The following is a 21,133-nucleotide window of genomic DNA, read 5'->3' as shown; positions in this document are numbered from 1 at the left end:
AACAAGATTCTTTGATTAAGTCTGACTATGAAGATTTATCTCTGTCTCGGAAGGAGATGATAGCAGAGCAGAATAGAGGCTCTGAGATTATAAAATTAAGAGAGCAGGCTTTACTAGATAGTGAAATTGAGAAGGTGCCATTAGGATATTACTTGGAAAAAGGAGTGTCGATGAGGAAGTGGAGATCGCCTACAATTCCTGCAAGTGAGGATTGGAATGTTGTTTACCAGGTAGTTGTCCCGAAAGTTTATCGAAATGAGATTTTTACTTTAGCTCATAGTGTGCCTTTAGGTGGACATCAAGGGGTAAGGAAAACTGTGGACAAGATTTTAAAAATTTTTACTGGCCTGGTCTAAGAAAAGATGTGGCGATGTTTTGTAAAACGTGCCACACTTGTCAAATTGTGGGTAAACCAAATCAGGTTACACCAGTAGCTCCATTACAACCTATCCCAGCATTTGGTGAACCATTTTCTAAAGTTATTGTAGATTGTGCTGGTCCATTACCAAAGACAAAAACTGGTGTTCAGTATTTGTTGACTATCATGTGTACTTCTTCTAGGTTTCCAGAGGCAGTACCACTTAGGAATATAAAAGCTAAAACTGTGACAAAGGCCCTTATAATTTTTTTTTTACTTATTTTGGATTACCTACAGAGATACAAACTGATCAAGGCAGTAATTTTATTTCTGGATTGTTTCAACAGATAGTTTATAAATTGGGAGCTAAGCAAATCACTTCGTCTGCATACCATCCAGAATCGCAAGTTGCCTTGGAGAGGTTTCATTCTACCCTCAAGAATATGATTAGGACATTTTGTGTGGAAAATGAAAGTGACTGGGATGAGGGTATAAACTTACTTTTATTTGCAGTAAGGGAATCGGTACAAGAATCTTTAGGTTTTAGTCCATTTGAACTTGTGTTTGGGCATAGAGTTAGAGGACCTTTAGCTTTATTGAAAGAACAGTGGATTAGTAAGGAAGTACACACTAATTTGTTGGACTATGTTTTGAAATTTAAGGACAGGTTACATAAAGCTTGTAGCTTAGCTAAGGAAAATTTAAAGTTGGCTCAGGAGAAAATGAAGACTTGGTATAATAAAGAAGCTAGGATGAGGATGTTTAAGCCAGGAGATAAGGTGTTGGTTCTTTTCCCAGTGCAGACAAATCCTTTACAAGCTAGATTTCATGGTCCTTATGAAATTGTGTCTAAAATCAATGATTTGGATTACGTGATAAAAACTCCAGATCGTAGAAGGTCAACACAACTTTGCCATATAAATATGATAAAACCATATTTTAAGAAACAATCTGATACTATGACTGTTGTGGTTAGTGAGAATGAGTTTGATTTAACTAGGAACATGATATAGATGATTCATCTGACTTTCTTTCTAAATCCAACATTCTTTCTGTTAGGTTACCAAATTCAACCATTCTGGAAAATATTGATGAGAAATTAGCACATTTACAGCTAGAACAGAAACAACAGATGAAGGACTTAATTTTTAAATATAAGGAGTTGTTTCCAGATGTTCCGAGAAGGGCTACTATAGCTTCACATGATGTAGATGTTGGAGATGCCAAAGCTATTAAACCACATCCATAAAGGATGAACATAGAAAAATGTGAACTTGCTGAGAAAGAAATTGAATATATGTTAGAGAATAATATCGTTACACATTCTAACTTGAATTGGAGTTCGCCATGTGTTATGGTGCCAAAACCAAATGGTAGTATTAGGTTTTGTACATATTATAGAAAGGTGAATGCTGTAAGGAAAACAGATGCATATCCAATTCCTAGAGTAGATGATTGTGTAGATAAAGTTGGAAAAGCAAAGTTCCTTACAAAGATTGATTTATTGAAAGGGTATTGGTGTGTTCCATTAACGGACAGAGGTAGAGAGATTTCTGCATTTGTAATTCCAACTGGGTTATAGGAGTAAAATGTTCTTCCATTTGGGATGAAGAATGCCCCAGGTACTTTCCAGAGGATGATTAACACTATGATTCAGGGATTGGAAGATACTGATGGTTATATTGATGATTTAGTGACAGGAAATGATCATTGGGAAGCACACATTATTGCGATGGAGAAATTGTTTGAAAGGCGTTCAAAAGCTAACTTAACTATTCATTTAGCTAAGAGTGAATTTGGACATGCCACTGTGACTTACCTTGGTTATGTTGTGTGTCAAGGTAAGGTAGCCCCTGTTCAGGCAAAAGTTCAGGCAATTTTAGAGATTCCGACTCCAACGGGGAAAAAAAAACTCTCAGAAGATTTTTGGGAATGGTAGGATATTATCGGAAATTTTGTAAGAATTTTGCCAATGTTGCCCTTCCATTAACTAACCTTCTGCAGAAGAATGTGAAGTTTGTGTGGACAGTGCCTTGTCAAGAAGCATTTGAAAAATTCAAAACAATGATATGTCAACAACCTGTGCTTAAGGCACCTGACTTTGAAAAACCTTTTTCATTGGCTGTGGATGCTAGTGATGAGGCTGCAGGAGCAGTATTAATGCAAAGGAATGAGGATGATGAGGTTGATCATCCAGTAGCTTACTTTTCTAAGAAATTTAATAAGCATCAAAGAAACTATTCGACAATAGAGAAAGAATTGTTATCTCTTGTTTTAGCTTTGGAATATTTTGAGGTATATGTTGGTACAACTCAAAAACCACTCATTGTTTACACTGATCATAATCAGTTTTTCTGAGTAAGATGAAAAAAAAACAGAAGATTATTAAATTGGAGTTTGATGTTACATGAGTACAATATTGTGATAACTCATATTAAAGGTAAAGATAATGTGGTTGCTGATTGTCTATCTCGATGTTGAATGTACAATGCAATTTTTTAATGGCGTGTTTTTTTTTCAATTGTAACACTCCTACTGTATTGTGACTTATAAGCTGTAATATGATGGTATTGTATATTGTGTATGTTATAAAATTTATACCTTTGTTTTTCTTGTAAGCAATTGTTAAACATTATTGTTCTTGTCAGACAAAAAATGTTTTTTTTTGGAGGGAGGTGTTACGTACTCGTGACACATGACAGTGGTACCCTTGTCACGTGACTGGGGTTGAAGCTATACTGGACTTGAGGTAATGGTCTTGTGATGGTGGAGTGACGTCATTTTCCCGCCAGTAGAGATCATGTGACAGGTTTTTTTTCAGGTTGTAAAAGGAAGACCCCGCCCTGTGAGGAGGGGCAGTTCGTGGCTGGATTTGCCAAGTTGACTTCATGCTGCTGCGTGATTTAATGTGATGACACAGTTTAGTTGAATAATGAAGTTTTATCTAATGCCTAAAATTTAAAAGGTCATTGCCAGCAGGTTCTTTACAATTCTGCTAGTTTGAGAATCAGTGGTGAGTGAAGATCGAAGTTCGGGAGTTAAAGATCGAGGAGAAACGCTTTCTACAGTGAAACCGGTTCGGCCTTTGTTTGATCCTTATTTGGAAGGATTTTGTTGACTATTCTCGCATTAATCCCTGGGATTACCAGAAAGGATTGAGGATAGTGTGGAAGGAAAGGTCAGTGCCTTTAAGCCATTCTGTTTCGTAGATTCTTCGTGGGAAAAGTTCGACGTCGGGGATCGAAGCAAAGCGACGTGAAAGAGAATTTAAATCGTCTTATAATGTCTCTCCTTTTCAATGGACTGTGAGCATATCGAACTTTTGGCAATACCACTTTAAAGAACTGTTTTTGCAATATTGCTTTAAGAACTGTTTGAGCTGCCGCACTGCAGTTGATTTCCGGTTACTATAGTGTATGTTTACTTTTGGGGGGTTTGTTTTCTGTGTTTAATAAACGTGTTGTTTGTTAAAAAAAACCCTTGCCGAACTCATATATTTATTGTTGCCTGAATACGTAACAATACCAATACAATCCCATCTGACATAAAATGATCGAATCCCTTCTCAACTCAGTCAGACTTCTCAGTCCTTAACCGAGCCTCAACAGAATGTTCAGAGCCCTGTGGGTTGAGAGGTGCGTCAACATACTAAACACAGGCATTTGGGACTGCCTCCTTTTTCTTTTTCTTCTTCAGGATAGAACAGTTAGCTATCATATGAGCAGCTTCTTACAATAGTAACAAGTAAGACCAGAATATTTCTCCTTCAACTGCTTCCCTTTATCCATACTCTTATCACTAGTCTCAGCTTTAATTTCTGGTTTACCCTGGTGATCCCTGCTACTCTTTTGGAAACTCTTATTCTGGGTCAACTTAACCTGATGAGTTAAAGCGAACTCATCTGCGAATCTAGCAGACTCCTGCAATGTAGCAGCATCCTTTTCATCTAAATACATCTTCCTGTCATCAGGGATGCACCTTTTGAATTCTTCAATTACAACCAACTCTTTCAAGCTGATAAAATCATCATTTATATTTTTATATGTGCACCAGCGGTCAAAACACAAACTTCTCACAAGCAAATTCCATATAAGTCTGGTTCACAGAATTCCTTGAATTTCTAAACTTTTGCCTGTATGATTTTGGGGCCAACTCGTAAGCTTTGAGCACAGCCTGTTTCACTCATTCATGATCAGCTGCTTCATCCACTGTCAAGGCAGAATATGCTTGCTGAGCCTTCCCCTTAATTACACATTGTAAGAGAATAGGCCAACCCTTTTCTGGCCACTTTAAACTCCGAGCAACCTTCTCAAAATGCTGAAAGTATTCATCAACCTCTGCCTTGTCAAGTGTTGGTACCAATTTAACTTCCAGACCATCCTCAAACTTATCACCAGAGTCTAACGCGAGACACCTTTGCTGCAATCTCTCTATCTTTTCCAGCTTGAACACCCTCTGTTTTTCTGCCTCTCTACCCTCAAACTGCCTCTTCCTTTCCGCAGCCTCCATCTTTAATTTTTCTAACTTGTACTGGAGCTCAAGCTCACTCGGTTTACTTTCGGAAACACCTCCAACTACTCCACTTTAAACACACCTCAGATACATAATGTTCAGCTATAATCCTCTGCATCTGTGCCTTTCTCATTGTCAATTTCACCTTAGCAAGTTTAAACCATTTCGCAATACACAACAACACGATCCTTCTGGTGTCCTCTAATGCCTCAGAAGTTGGTGCTTCCAGACATTTATCAACATCCATTGTTGCTGATTTTGCACGCACAAATAAATCAAAAGGGATTTCCCCAATGAAATCAATAATTAATTAATCAACACGCCCTCAAATTTGTTCATATCTCAGACGCAGGCCCCAATTTTGTTACCAACAAAAACTTAGAAACAAAAGCTTTAGAAATGAACCAGCAGCAATAGACTATTCCTGGCATCTGGTATTGATGTTAAATCCATTTTCTTTATTAGTATCTACTTATAATAAAGTAAATTAAGTAAGATAAACAAAAGTTAACAGTGTTATGTGTATATATGTGTGTAAATATAACTCCCAAACTATTGAGCTCAGGGGAAACAAGGCTTAGAGTCTTGAGATGGTAAAGTATGGAAGTTAAATTCATCCACAGAATAGGTGATGAGAGAAAGATATTTGTAATCCAGGGTAAATGTCGAGAGAAAGCAATTACGTCGAATTCCAAAGGTTTCATTGTGGTAAAACAAGAGAACAGTCACTGCAGATTTTATCCGTTGTCATTTCAAATCCACATATGAATTATCACCGAAATTGACTTGTCACAAGGGGTATCATCTTCATGTGATTTATCACACCACACCCCACCAAGCGTTAACACATAAGTGGTCTTCACAGGATACGCCAAATCCGATCCACACTTATGGATCAAACAAGGTGACAACCACACATTCAATGTATGGTGAATCGATACTTAACCCACCCTTGTGGGCATAGGAAAGCTCTAAACAGTGACCCTTGGCCACTAGTTCCCTTGTTTCGATCCTTCCACTTTTCCTCCTTCATCTCCGTCTGACTCTGAGTGTCTGAGTCCTCGGTTAAATCAAAACAAGCTGTGAGCGATGTAAACAAGCTGCAAGCCAGACTGATTTGCCTTCTTAATCCCTCTCTCTCTTAAAATGAATGTCCACAGCAAACAAAAGCAAGGGATTAATAACATTGTGAACTGACTGGTGTGCTAGTAGTTGGGATGACTGAATGAATCCTTTCCCACATTCTGAGCAGGTGAATAGCTCAGAATGTGTGAACCGACTGGTGTTTCTGTAGGGTGGAGGACTGAGTGAATCCCTTCCCACAGACTGAGCAGGTGAATGGCCACTCCCCAGTGTGAATCACCTGATGTACCTTCAGCTTAGATGAGAAAGTGAATCGCTTCCCACAGTCTGAGCAGGTGAACGGTTTCTCCCCAGTGTGAACATGCTGATGACTCTGCAGGTTAGATGACGAAGTGAACTTCTTCCCACATTCTGAGCAGGAGAATGGCTTCTCCCCAGTGTGAACTCGCTGATGACTCTGCAGGTGAAATGACTGATTGAATCCCTTCCCACAGACTGAGCAGGTGAACGGCTTCTCCCCAGTGTGAACTCGCTGGTGTATCACTAGTTTCCATGACAAAGTGAATCCTTTCCCACAGTCTGAGCAGGTAAACGGCCACTCCCCGGTATGAACTCGCTGATGAGCCATTAGGTCAGATGACCGAGTGAATCCCTTCCCACATTCTGAGCAGGTGAATGGCTTCTCCCCAGTGTGAACTCGCTGATGACTCTGCAGGTGAAATGACTGACTGAATCCTTTCCCACAGACTGAACAGGTGAACGGCTTCTCCCCAGTGTGAACTCGCCGGTGTCTCACTAGTTTCGATGACAAAGTGAATCCCTTCCCACAGTCTGAGCAGGTAAACGGCCGCTCCCTGGTATGAACTCGCTGGTGAGCCATTAGGCCAGATGACCGCGTGAATCCCTTCCCACAGTCCGAGCAGGTAAACGGCCGCTCCCCGGTGTGAACTCGCTGGTGAGCCATTAGGTCAGATGACCGAGTGAATCCCTTCCCACAGTCCGAGCAGGTAAACGGCCGCTCCCCGGTGTGAACTCGCTGGTGAGCCATTAGGTCAGATGACCGAGTGAATCTCTTCCCACATTCTGAGCAGGTAAATGGCTTCTCCCCAGTGTGAACTCGCTGATGACTCCGCAGGTGAAATGACTGACTGAATCCCTTCCCACAGACTGAGCAGGTGAAAGGCTTCTCCCCAGTGTGAACTTTCTGGTGTCTCTGTAGGTCAGATGACCAATTGAATCCCTTCCCACAGATGGAGCAGGTGAATGGCTTCTCCCCAGTGTGAACTTTCTGGTGTCTCTGTAGGTCAGATGACCAATTGAATCCCTTCCCACAGATGGAGCAGGTGAATGGCTTCTCTCCAGTGTGAACACACTGGTGCCTCTGTAGGGTGGAAGAGTTGATGAATCCCTTCCCACATTCTGAGCAGGTGAATGGCTTCTCCCCAGTGTGAACTCGCTGGTGACTCTTCAGGTTAGATGACTGAGTGAATCCCTTCCTACAGACTGAGCAGGTGAATGGCTTCTCCCCAGTGTGAACTCGCTGGTGTCTCTGTAGGGTGGATGACCGAGTGAAACTCATCCCACAGTCCGAGCAAGTGAATGGCCGCTCCCCAGTCTGAACTCGCTGGTGTGCCATCAGGTCAGACGACCGAGTGAATCCTTTCCCAGAAATTCTACAGGTGACCAGCTTCTGACTGGTGTGTCCACAGGTGGGATGACAGACTAAATGCTTTCTTACACAAAGAACAGGTGAATGACCTTGCCCAGTGTGAACTTGCTGATGTACCTTCAGTTGAGATGACTGACTGAATCCATTCCCACTGTCTGAGCAGAAGACAGTGTAAAATGATGGGCATGCCAGTTGGTCAAATGACTGAGTGAATCCTGCCCCGTAGTCTGATCAGGAAGGATGGTCGATTCAATCCCTTGCTTCACTTCATAAATATCCAGACAGAGACAGCAAAACTGGTGTGCCATGATTGAGCTTCCGGGAGACAAACTCCTTCTCATTTTTAACCTGTAAAAAGATTCACAAAATCCATCAAAGGGGGTAGGACAACACTTCAGATGAGATTACTTGAGTTGCCAAGGTTTGATCCAGCATCACACTGTTATAGTGAGGTTCCACCCAAGTTGGACAGAGAAATCATCTTCTAACTGGGCACAGTGCTGGTATCTGGAATGACCATCAATTCCCTGATGCTCTTCTTGTTTCTATAGGAATGGGGCATTTCTGCGGTCTCCAATTTGTGCCTTGGCTCAGTTTGGCTCTCTCCATTGGTATTATTCCCTGTTCCTGTTGAGCTGCATGGGTGCCTGGCCACACAGTAACTGAAAAATTCTCACACAAATAGTCTTTCTTGACATGCAGCTGGGATTTTCTTTTATGTATTATTAACTTAAAGTGCCACAGTTTTAAAGCCTTATAAAAATTTCCTGCTGACATGAATGGTTGGTCCGCACATCTGTTCAATGAACTTACAGTGAATTTTTCGGTTATTTCAGGCTCTTGCAGAAAAGTACCAACACAGAAACAGGCCCTTTGGGCTACCTAGCTTGTGCTAAACTATTTAAACTCCCCAGTCCCACACCCTTACCATTCAGGTACCTACACAAAACTCCTTAAATGTTGAAATCCAGCTCGCATTCACCATTTGTGTTGGCTGCTCATTCCGCACCCAGATGACCATCTGTGTGAAGAAGTTTCCCCTCATGTTCCCCTTAACATTTCACCTTTCACCCTTAACCCATGGCTTCTGGTTGTAGTTCCACACCATCTCTGTGGTAAAAGCCAGCTTGCATTTAGTCTATGCCCCTCTATCACAATCAAATCTCCCCTCAATCTTCTACATTCCAAGGAATAAGGACCTAACCTGTTCAACCTTTCCTCATAACCCAAGTCCTCCAGACCTGGCAAAATCCTTGTGAATTTTCTCTGAACTCTCAGAACCTCTTTTACAAATTGCATCTACCTACTGCTGTCAGTGCTCTGGTTCATGAAGGCCAATGGGCTGAAATCTTTCCTTCCATCTCTGTCGAACTGTGACACCACTTTCAGTGAATTACGGACTTGTATTCCCAGGTCCCTTTCTTCTACAACGCTCCTCAGTGCCCAACCAGTCACTGTGACCTGGTAGGTCCTACCAAACACAACACCTCACTCTTGTCTGCATTAAATTTCATTTTCCATTTCTCAAACCATTTTTCCAGCTGGTCAAGATCGCGCTGTAAGCCATGATAGTCTTCCTCGCTGTCCACTACACCCCAATCTTGGTGTCATCCACAAATTTACTGATGCAGTTAACCACACTATCATCCAGATTACTGATATAGATGACTAAAAACAACAAATCCAGCACTGATCCCTATGACACACCACTAGTCACAGGCCTCCAGTCAGAGAGGTAACCATCTGCTACCACACTCTGGCTTCTCCCACAGCCAGTGTCTCGTCCAATTTACTGGCTCATCTTGAATGCTGAGTAACTGAACCTTCATGACCAACCTCCCATATAAGACTTTGTCAAGTGCCTTGCCTTCATCCACTTTCCTGACAACTTCCTCGAGAGACTCTATAAGATTGGTTAGACATAACCTACCATGCACAAAGCTATGCTATCCATCCTTAATCAGACCACATCTATCCAAATACTTATATATCCGGTTCCTGCACATACGTTAGAATAACTTTCCCCCTACTGATGTCAAGCACACCAATGTACAATTTCCTCGTTTATTTTCAGAGCCTTTCTTGAACAGCAGAACAACATTGTCTGTCCTCCAATCCTCCAGTTCCCCACCAGTAACTAAGGATGATTTAAATATCTGTGCTTGGGCCCTGACAACTTCTGCAGTTGTCTTCTAAACGGTCTGAGGGAACAATTTGCTTTGCCTCAGTTCTATAGACTCTGTGTCCACCTCCTGAGTAAATACGAATGCAGAAAAAATCTCCCCCAGCTATTTTGTCTCCTCATATGGATTACCATTCTGATCTTACAAAGGATTAATTTCTTCCCTTGCAATCTTTTTGCACTTAACATATCTGCAGAATCCATGAGGATTCTCCTTCACCTTGTCTGCTGGGGCAAACTCATGCCTTCTTTCATAAGTGTTCACTTGAATTTCCTGTATCTCAGAAGTATCTCATTTGTTCCTATCTGCCTGTATGCACCTCCTTTTTATTGATCTGGGAGATGAAAACCAAACGGGTGATAAAGCCGCATGGTGGGGGGTGGGGGTAAGGGGGGTTAAACTAAAGTTGCAGGGGGAATGGATGCCTGAATAACAGAACAGATAGTGGAGGGGTTTTGGAGACAGGTGTTGTTCAGTCCTCAGACAAAGTCAGGAATGAAAAACGTTGAGCATGATGCAGTGAATATGCTGAGCCCTGTATATCTCAATGCAAGGAGCATGATAGGAAAGGTGGATGTGTTCAGGGCATGGATCAACACCTGGAATTAAGATACTAGGATCTGGCAACTGTGGACTGGGACAGGCTGCTTTATGGCAAAGGTGTGCTTGGTCAGTGGGAGGCCTTCAAAGCGAAATTTTGAATGTACAAAGCGGGTATGTGCTTGTCAGAATAAAAGGTAAAGATAGAAACTGCAGGGAACCTTGGATTTCAAGAGATATTGAGACACTGGTGAAGCACAAAATGGAGTTGCATAACAGGGATAGGCAGACAGGTTCTTATGAAGGATAAGAAATTCAAGAGAACACATTAGAGATAAATCAGGATGGCTAAAAGAAGGCATGAGGTTGCCCTTGCAGAAAAGATTAATCATCAAGGACTCCAGGGATAGATTAAGAGCAAAAGGATTGTAAGGCACAAAGTTGGTTCACTGTAAGACCAGAATGGCAATCCACGTATGGAACCAAAGCAGATGGGGGAGATCTTAAATATGTTTTCATCTCTATTTACGCAGGAGATAGACAACGGTTCTATTGGAGTGTGAAAAAGCCACATTAAAATCATGGACACTGTACAGATTAAAGAAGAGATGTTATTTCACTGTTCAACATAGAACATTGAGCATAGAAATCTACATCATATTCCAGGCCATTCAGCCTACAACATTGTGCCTACCACATAACTTACTCTAGAAACTGCCTAGAATTTCCCTAGCAAATAGCCCTCTATTTTTCTAAGCTCCATGTGCCTATCTAAGAGGCTGTTAAAACACCCTATTGTATCTGCCTCAACCACCGCTGCTGGCAGTGGATTACACGCACGCACTATTTTCCAGGTAAAAAACTTACCCTTGCCATCCCCTCGGTAGCTATTTCCAAGCACCTTAAAGCTATGCCCTCTCGTGTTAGCCATTTCAACCCTGGGGCAAAAACCTCTGACTATCCACACGATCAATGCCCTTCATCACTTTATAAACCTAAAAAAGGCTCTGAGCATTAGAAAGTAAGTTTGCTTTGAGGATCTGTTAGAATTATGAGGGTATAGATAGGGTAAATGCAAACAGCTTTTTCCGCTGAGGTTGGGTAGGATGATAACCAGAGGTCATGGGTAAGTGGGGAAGGTGAAAATTTAAAGGTACCATTTGGGAAAGCTCTCTAATGAAATGGTCATGAGAGTGTAGAATGAGATGCCAGCAAAAGTGGTGAATATACGCCCGGTTTCAACAATAAGAGAAGTTTGATAGGTACTTGGATGGTAGGGGCATGAAGGGTGATTGTCCCAGTGTAGGTAGTTGAATTAGACAGCTTAAATGTGTTCTTGGCATTGACTAGGTGGGCCAAATAGCCTGTTTCTCTACTGAACTTCTCCATGTTTCTATGACAGAGAAGCTGGCCAAACTTGTAAGGGGAAAGGTAGCAGTGACAACAGAGCAGCAATGGCTGGAGTTTCTGGGAGCAATTCGGCAGCTGAGTGATCAATGCAGCCCAATGAAGTGGAAGCATAGGAAAGGCAGGAGAACACAACCATGGCTAAAATGAGAAGCCAAAGCAACATAAAAACCAAAGAGAGAGCAAACAACCAAGAGCAAAAACTATTGGGAAGCTTTTAGAAACCAACAGAAGATGACAAAAAAAAAAGTCAGATGAGCTCGCATGGATTTATGATTTGTAGTCATTAATGAGTCTTGGTAGCACTCAACAGTCTGAGGCATTCAGAAGAATAAAATATCCGGGGCCTCAATATCTCCTGAAAACCAAGGTTCCCTGCATCAGTTACCTTTCAACTTTTATTTTGACAGACACATACAAACTCAACACACTCAAAATTTCACTTCTGAAGGCCTCACACTTACCAAGTACTCCTTTGCCAGAAAACAGCCAGTAACAAACCACACTTATCAGATCCTTTCTGATACCATCAAAATTGACCTTTCTCCAATTTAGAACATCAATCCATGGTCCAGACCTCTCTTTTTCCATATTTACATTTGAATCTCATGGCATTACGATCACTAATTTCTGTCATCAGCCCTGGATCATTTCCTAACAGCTTATTGCACACTTCTACGTTGGGAATCCTACGCACTGATTAAGGGCACATTTGACAAACTTTACCCCATCTAGTCCTTTTACATTATGGGAGTCCTAGTCAATATATGGAAAGTTAAAATCACTTACTGCATCAACCTTTGTTTCTTGGCATGGTCTGCAATCTCTCTAAAAACTTGTTCCTCTAAATCCCTCAGACTATTGGGTGCAACAAAGTCCCAATCATGGCTACAATATCATAATTCCCTGCCCTGAGCTCATCTGGCTTTCCTACGATGCTTCTTGCTTTATGATATACACAGCTCAGCACATTCATCGCACCATGCTCAGCCATTTGATTGCTGATTCCATCTGAGGACTGAACATCTGACCAAGCCTTTAAAGGCGGGAATCTGTCCCCCCAGTTTAACTCCCTACTGCTCCAATACTTACCAACTAAGTTAGCCAACATGATTAAAACAAATAACATGGATGGTCTGACAATGACCAAAATCGAATGTGACGAGCTTTAACATATTGTTGGGACCTGACTTTCAAATCCCAATCAACCCTGAAGGGAACTAATATTAAAGGTGAAGATGTTCAGTGGGAAGAAGGACACAAGAGGGCGATATCTGGGGATCAGAAATGGGAAGAAAAACCTACCAAGAGACAGGTGGGGACAACAACCCGTTTTCAAATTAACAAGCTAGGATGCTTCCTGCCGTGAGTACCATCCCTCAGGAAGAGCCCAACGGAACATTGCAAGTTGCTGGAATTCCAATTCCGTTTATGATTGATATGCCGGCAACCACAGCCACTCTCAATCAGGAAGTAATATCGGAAAATGGATTCCAGCTATCAAACACTACAATCACTCTGTCTGGGTTCGAAGGCACGGAACGCACGTATTCACATACACAACCACTGCAGGTGGAATTCCAGGGGGATTGAGTAAAGCCAGTATTATTTGCCCCTCTAGGGACAAAGTTCCCAGTCACATTAGAGCAGTTAAAGGAAGAGAGAACATTGTACTACTGGCCGAAGTTCCGGATTTCCTTTGGTGACAAACAGGACAGGTGGTTCCCCATACACCGTGAGGGTTTGCCTTGGGTTCAAGCCAAAGAGCCTAGGGTTCCTTGCCTACACCCTGATGAAACAAGCCTCCAGCACCGAGGGAGGCGGGCCAGACTTGGCCGCATGCCAACTCTGATACTGGAAGGACTCAGGTGAAGACAGGACATCTGGTAAGACACTCTTTTAATATTGACCGAACCCAAGAGGCTGTACCCCATCTTTGCACAATTTCAGGCCATGAAATTGGCCTTGCTTGTTAATTTCTAAAACTGCCCCCCATCTGGATCACCATGAAAAGAGGACAGAGATTCCCATCCATTCTGCTATATCCCCTCAAGCCCGAGGCAATGTTTTATGAGAATGGAAGCCCTTTTGTGGATCCAGCAGGGAAACAATATTCTGGTGATGCGATAGTAACTGACAGTGAAGTAATTGAGCGGGATTCTTTTGAAACAGCCGTCTCATCCAGAAGCCTGAGCTGTTTGCTCTGACTTGTGCCTGTATCCGAACAACAGATAAAAGTGAGAACAATTACACGGACTCCCGTTATGCATTTGGAGATGTACATGACTACCGGGCTCTCTGGGAACATGGGGATTCCTGACTTGCTCTGGCCACCCCATTAGTAATGCCACCTTTGTAAACAACTTACTCACTGCTCCGCAGCTACCTTGAGTTCTGGCCATTATTAATGTGCGGCCCACACCCGCATGTCCAAACAGGTCACTAAACCCAATGCTTTAGCAGATTACACAGCGAAAAGTGCTGCACAATCCTCGACAGTTGTAGTCTCCTCGGGTTCCCATCAAGCAATCCTCCATGACTCAGGCAGAACAAGTTTGCCAGACATGCAAGAGTTACGTACTTCTCAGGGGGACACCTGTGAGGAGGAGTGCAAGCTGTGGTCCCAGATGGGGTGCCAGAAAGACCCCGACCCAGGTTTTTGGATCACCACAGTGGGACAGGTTTGTGTTCCTCCACAGTTTTTACCTACATTGGTCAATTATGTACACACCTGGAAAAGGAGGGATTGGTTGCTAACCTGCACCCTGCACACCGGGTACGACTCCCTTGACCATTTTCGTGTCTACAAGTTGATGTTACTGAATTGCCTAGAGTACATTGCTATAGATACTGCTTAGTTATTATAGATGCATTTCATAGATGGATTGAAGCTATTCCAACTACCAATAATACTGTTATGACTGCTGTGAAGGTATTATTACGGGATATAATTCCCAGGTACGGCCTGCCAGAGATGCTGAGCTCTGACAATGGCCCACACTTCGTGGCGAAAGCAAGCGAAGGGGTGTGTAACAAACTAGCTATCAAGCAACAATTCCACTCTGTACACCACCCACGGGCCGCTGGCTTATTGTAAAGTGTCAATGGCGCTCTGAAGAGTAAGTTGGCCAAACTAACAGCGGAGACTGGACTCACTTGGTTGAAGGTCCTACTGTTAGACCTATTCCACATGAGGGTCACCCCACAGGGGAAATCAGTGTTGTCACCAGCTGAAATCATTTATGGACGGCCCATGAGGACACCCTGTGGACCAAGACCTTGTGCACCATTGTTCTCAGAAAGTCTACCAGGTAAATTGGATATGCATACCCTAGGGGAAGAGATGGGGAAATGCATATGCCAACTAAACAAACTTTTCCAAGCATTCCATTCACAGGTACGATTGGCTTACAAGGAAGAGAACTACCACGCAGAGAGGAGTGACTATCCCACCCAAGAACCTGGGAATTTTGACCTGACCAAGAACTGGGATTGAGGGAAACTCAGAACTTGGTGGAGAGGAGCATATTAGGTGTTACTGACCACTCCACGGCTCTGAGACTGAAGGGGCAATCTCGGTGGATATATCGAACAGACTACAAACGTGTTACTGAAGGAACTGAGTAGAAGGGCTCTCTCGGAATAAAGGAAAATGTATTGGTTGATAGTGGTGTGTCGAACCTCGAGGTTTCTTGCCATGGACTGTCATTTTAAGAGAGAGTGCCTGAGTGACGTCATCCGCCAGCTTTCTCGGCTGCTGTTTTATTCTTACTGAGAGAGAGGGAGGGGTGGAACTATTTGACTCTGCAGCGTGTTTACACTTGCTCACAGCTTGTGTTTACATAGCTTGCAGTTTGCTTTATTTAAGCAAGGACAGTCAGAGACGGACAGTCAGACGGAGAGAAAGAAAGAGGATGGAAGGTTCGAAACAAAGTACCTAGTGGCCGAAGTTCGCTGTTTGAACCCTCCTGTGCCCACAGAACAATACTGAATGTGTGATTGTCACTTTGTTTGATCCACGGGAGTGGATCTTTATGTTTGGCAGTGTCCTGTGAAGACCACTTGTGCCAACCCTTGCCTGGGGGTGGTAACTCACTGGTACAGGGTACCCCGTGATAATTCCTATAATCCATATGGGGATTTTGATGGAGTATCCCGTGGCTACAACTTTTGTTAACCCTTAACTGGATTTGGGTGCGTTATCTGGTGACCACTTGTGAGAAAGTTATTCTGTGGAAATCACTGTCGGTAATACTTTGTGTGTTGGATCTGGATTGAGAGTACCTTGTGGAATCTACCTGTGTGTTAACCCTTGCCTGGGTGGTAGTTCCCTTTGAAGACGGTACCCCTGTTATCAGCTAGTTTTGGTGATAATTCAAATGTGGATTTGGAACGAAGACGGATAAGATCTTCGGCGACTGTTATCCTGTTTTATCACCGTGGAACTTGTGGAATTGGAAGCAATTGCCTACTCTCGACATTCACCTTGGATTACAAATATCTCTCTCTCATCATTTATTCGGGGGATGAGCTGAACTTTCATACTTTACCATCTTCAGACTCTAAGCTTGGTATTCCCTGAGCTCAATGGTTTGGGAGTTATATTTACACATATGTATACACATAACACTGTTAACCATAGAACACTACAGCACAGTACAGCCCCTTCAGCCCTTCATGTTGTGCCGACCCATATAACCCTTAAAAAAAATGTACTAAATCCACACTACCATATAACCTATTTTTCTTTCATCCATGTGCCTGTCCAAGAGGCTCTTAAATAGCCCTAATGTTATAGCCTCCAACACCATCCCTGGCAAGTCATTCCAGGCACCCACAACCCTCTGTGTAAAAAAACTTACCACTGATGTCTCCCCTAGACTTCCCTCCCTTAATTTTGTACATATGCCCTCTGGTGTTTGCTATTGCTGCCCTGGGAAACAGAGACTGACTATCCACCCTGTCTATGCTTCTCATAATCTTGTAGACCTCTATCAAGTCCCCTCTCATTCTTCTACTCTCCAAAGTGAAAAGTCCCAGCTCTGCTAACCTTGATTCATATGACTTGTTCTCCAAACCAGGCAACATCCTGGTAAATCTCCTCTGCACCCTCTCCATAGCGTCCACTTCCTTCCTATAATGAGGTGACCAGAACTGAACGTAATACTCTTAAAGTGCAGTCTCACCAGAGATTTGTAGAGTTGCAACATGACCTCTCTACTCTTGAACTCAATCCCCCTGTTAATGAAGCCTAGCATACCATAGGTCTTCTTAACCACCGTATCAACCTGTGCAGCAACCTTGAGGGATGTATGGATTTGAACCCAAAGGTCCCTTTTGATTGTTTTGATTAAGTTGTTATAGTATAAGTAGATACAAATAAAGATAGTGGTGTTAATATCAAAACCAGACTCCATGTCTGGTCTATAGCTGCTGGTTCAATTAAATTGTTACAGGTATGTAACACTGGTATTCGTGTTTATGTCTTTGAGAGGGATCACCCCAGCATCCAGGGTCCCCATGTTAACACATTTCTGTATCTCTGTCACACCGATGCCGAACAGGTAGTAATAGGGGCCTGCTGGGTTTGTGCCGAAATTCTGCAGCATAGTAAAACTATGACTCCAATGTCAGTAATCCTGCTCAACCAGAGTGAGGAACTCTCAGCCTGGGCTTTCACAAATAACGCCAGGGGAAGAGAGATGAGGAACTGGGGTCCAGTCAGAGATGACTGTGGCTGTCAGTATTCTGAGGGATGGTATCTCAGGCTCCCACCAAACACAACTTCCTAGACTGGGAAACATGCATCCTGACCATACTTGCAGGTGCCCAGCAGCGGAGAGGAACAACTGAGACAGTGATTTTGGATGATCCCTTTTCTCTCCTATGGAGTAGCCAGGAATCCACCAAAGATAATCAATTTGGCTACAGCACTTGAGGAGCTAGCCACAATACTGCAGGGGCTCTGACAGAAACACAGGCCCAAGAAAACAGACAATTCCACTGAAACGAGTGCAATCCAGCAAACAGTCGTACAGAATCATTTGGCTTTAGATTTTATCCTCACTGAGAAAGGGGGAACCTGTGCTATTAGTGACATAGAATGCTGCACCTATATCCCTGATGAGTCTACCAACATTACATCCCTTTCCGAGCACACTGCCAGGGAGATTGATTGCATCAAGAAAGTAGGGCAGGATTTACACAGGTTCACCGAAGGGTCGAAATGTTAGTATTTGAAGGCCTGTTTGGTAATATGTGAGGCATGATATTGCATTATGGCTTAATAGTTGTGCACATCATTGTTATATTTAATGTTGTGCACTGTTTTTATCCATTGATAAGTCAATGTTGTACACGGTTGCTTTCTCTGTGAAAAAATTACTGCTTGATCATGTAATGATCAAAAGGAGGGAGTGGTGAACTATGTAAAAGTGTTAACAGTTCCTTAAACAATAGCCGCCTGTTCTTCTGAAAGAAATTGCTGATGATCAGCCAATGTACCAAGCCATGCTGAGCCATATTTCTTCTTGAGGGTAGCTAGCTAGGGTTTCTGGATGTTTATCTGAATTGTGCACTCATGCGTAGAGATAGGACAGCTTCAATCTGTCCTGTGTGTGTAAGCCGTTATGACTATTTTGTAATTTATCTTAAGGGGCTGTAATATAGTAAATAACCAGCCTGCCTTCTGTGGTAGGTATCTGGGTACCTGTGGTGTAAGGGGAATTGTTAGTCAGTTAGTGGATTGGGCGGGAACAGTCATAGACTCTTCCTGTTTGAACGACTAACTGAGTAAGTCCCCGGTGCTTGGAGTAAAGAGTTTGTATTTATATGGTCTTTGAGTGACTTTTTCCAGATTCGACTTCCACAGAATGGCAGTGGTTTTAAAGGGCTGGGCTGCTGGAAGCACATTACCAGACCTGGAGTGATTGCAACTGGATCTGACAGAGGCATAACTGGTTCTTCTGGGCACATTCAGTCTCCCTCCAACTATTTCTCACCTTCCTTTGTACAGGTATGTAATGTCTAAAGGACCAGTGTTTGAGTAAATGAGTCTCACCAAACTTTCTCCTGACTGAATCACTGGAATCTCCGAGTCAGATGGATTCTCTTCAGTTGATGCTCTCAATCCTCGGGCTGGTTCACTTGTTGATGTTCCCTCATCTTCAGTCGTGGTTTGCTTCCAGTTGGGTTTTTTTATTCCAATAAATCTCTCACCGCAGGTCTAACTTTAACATGAAAAATAATGAAGCACATTGACAATAGTAAGGAGAACCAAACATTTCTGCTTAATGCTACTAAGAGCAAAACTCATTGAAATTTAAATGTTGAATATAATGATCTCAGTGAACAATCTTTTATTGTCCCTCACACTTCACAAAAAGATATGGGAGAAGAAGGAGCCATCATTCAGTCATGGTAAGACACAAGACACAGGAACAAAATTAGTTGATTCGATCAATCTGGTTTGCCCACCATTCAACCATGTCTGATTTTCATTCCAACACCATATTCCTGCCTTCCTCCTGTAACCCTGAAGCTACTTAGCAATCATCAATATATTAATCTCTGTCATAAACATAACCAAATGGCAGCCTCAACTACCCTCTGCAGCAACAAATTCCACAAATCAGACATCCTTTGGCTGAAGAAATTTTCTCACCTCAATTTTAAAGGGAAGCGTCTTTATTCTGAGCCTATGCTGTCAGATCACAGACTCTCCGTCTAATGGAAACATCCTCTCCATGTCCACTGTATCCAGGCTTTCCAGCATTCGGTAGGTTTACTTAACCATACATCCCTCCACCAACCCCATTGTCCCTCTGAACTCCATTGAGCACAGGTCCACAACCATCAAATGCTCCTCATACATAAAGCCGATCATTCCTGAGATTATTCTTGTAAACCTTGTTCGCAACACACCACGTGATCGTGCGTCACAAAGCGGAGGGCGGGGCCGATCTGCGGCGCACAGTCTCACGTGACCTGTTGGCGGGACTCCCCTTTCAGTGCTGAGAAAATAGACAGCCTGGGCTCCTGGTTTGGATCGCTTAATGCAGATTCCGTGAAGCCGATACATTTCTGACAAGCCCAGATAACTGGGTACTAAAGGAGTAATAGGCCCTCATTTCGGGGCTCAAGGCCAACATCGGATCTCCCCGCCCGGGATCGGTCTCAATACTCACCGATTCTTCTGCCCCCAGACAATGATCCCAAATCCGCAGAACGCAACCCACCTGGAGACTGTGAGCATGTGCAAAGATATAGGCGCATCATCCGGAGGGCGGGGCCTCGGAAGCGACGCAGAGTTGCAGCTCATCTGTGGTTAAATGGGAGGGGCAAATCGGATCACGTGACTCCTCCTCGCGCGCGCTCTCTCTCTCTCTCTCCACCCACCCCCCCACCCCCTTCCCGGGGCAGTGACTCCAGCTGTCCATTACTCTTTGGAAAGAAGCAAACATGCCACTCACATCTCCTCTCACCCTAAATGTATTAGACATTTCACCCCCAGGAAAAATATATCGTCTGTCCACTCTATTTATTCCTCTCGTCATCTTATAAATGTCCAGTCTCACCCCAGCCTGCGCCGCTCTGGAGTAAACAACACAAGTTTGTGCAACCTCTCGTTACAGCTCATGCCCTCTAATCCAGGCAAAATCCTGGTAACCCGCTTCTGCGCCCTCTCCAAAGCCCCGACATCCTTGTGAGAATGGGGGCGACCAGAACTGTATGAAATACTTCAGATGTGGTCTTAAAACTGTGTTACGAACTGTTACGTTTTAGAGACGAACCAGCAGCAATAGAGTTCACACTGGAGTCTGGTTTTGATGTTTAAACCACTCTCTTTATTAGTATCTACTTATAGTAACAACGAAATAAAGGAAAGGTAACAGTGTTATGTGTGTATATGTGTAACTATAACTCTAAACTATCGAGCCTGAGGGAACAAAGCTTAGAGTCTTGAGATGGTAAAGTAGGAAAGTTCAGTCATCCCCGGAATAAATGATGGCAGAGAGATATTTGTGTTCCACGGTGAAACGTAGAGAAAAGGCCGTTACTTCGACATAACCGTCATCGAACATTTTATCCGTTGAATCTGTCCATATACGAGTTATCAGCGAAAGTGACCTGTCACAGGAATACCGTCTACCAGGGGTTACCGTACAACATACCCAAGCAAGGGTTAACACAAGGGACAACCATACACGTTCGTTGTGGTTCTGTGCACCAATGATCAACCCACTCTTCTGGGCATAGGAGAGTTCCAAGCCACAGCTGCAACAAACTGAAGCTATCAGCTTTTCCAGTCTCTCCTTCTCTCTTTAGACGGGCCGACTGCCTGTCTGCAGATCTCTCTCTCTCTCTCTCTCTCTCTCTCAT

The 21,133-nt window shown here is 43.2% G+C and overlaps 2 protein-coding genes across 2 annotated transcripts in view; both read right to left on the bottom strand.

Annotated features, from left to right (window-relative positions):
• The window catches only part of LOC132388681 (zinc finger protein 239-like), a 46,736-nt gene extending 27,182 nt beyond the window's left edge, over nucleotides 1–19,554 (bottom strand). Inside the window, exons 1-2 of the mRNA XM_059961055.1 lie at nucleotides 19,416–19,554; nucleotides 18,813–18,981 (exon numbers count right to left, since the gene is read on the bottom strand). The gene's annotated coding sequence lies outside the window, so the exon portion shown is untranslated. The remainder of the gene's footprint in view (nucleotides 1–18,812; nucleotides 18,982–19,415) is intronic.
• LOC132388680 (zinc finger protein 271-like) lies at nucleotides 6,092–7,853 on the bottom strand. The gene has a single exon (XM_059961054.1). The coding sequence runs from the start codon at nucleotides 7,587–7,589 to the stop codon at nucleotides 6,132–6,134; it is 1,458 nt and encodes a 485-aa protein (XP_059817037.1). The 5' UTR covers nucleotides 7,590–7,853; the 3' UTR covers nucleotides 6,092–6,131.
• Nucleotides 19,555–21,133: the final 1,579 nt, after the last annotated feature.

The sequence above is a fragment of the Hypanus sabinus genome, unplaced genomic scaffold, assembly GCF_030144855.1.
Source record: "Hypanus sabinus isolate sHypSab1 unplaced genomic scaffold, sHypSab1.hap1 scaffold_378, whole genome shotgun sequence".
NCBI classification, from domain to species: Eukaryota; Metazoa; Chordata; class Chondrichthyes; order Myliobatiformes; family Dasyatidae; genus Hypanus; species Hypanus sabinus.
The sequence above is the reverse complement of the archived record's forward strand: the minus strand, read 5'-3'. Positions and strand labels throughout refer to the sequence as shown.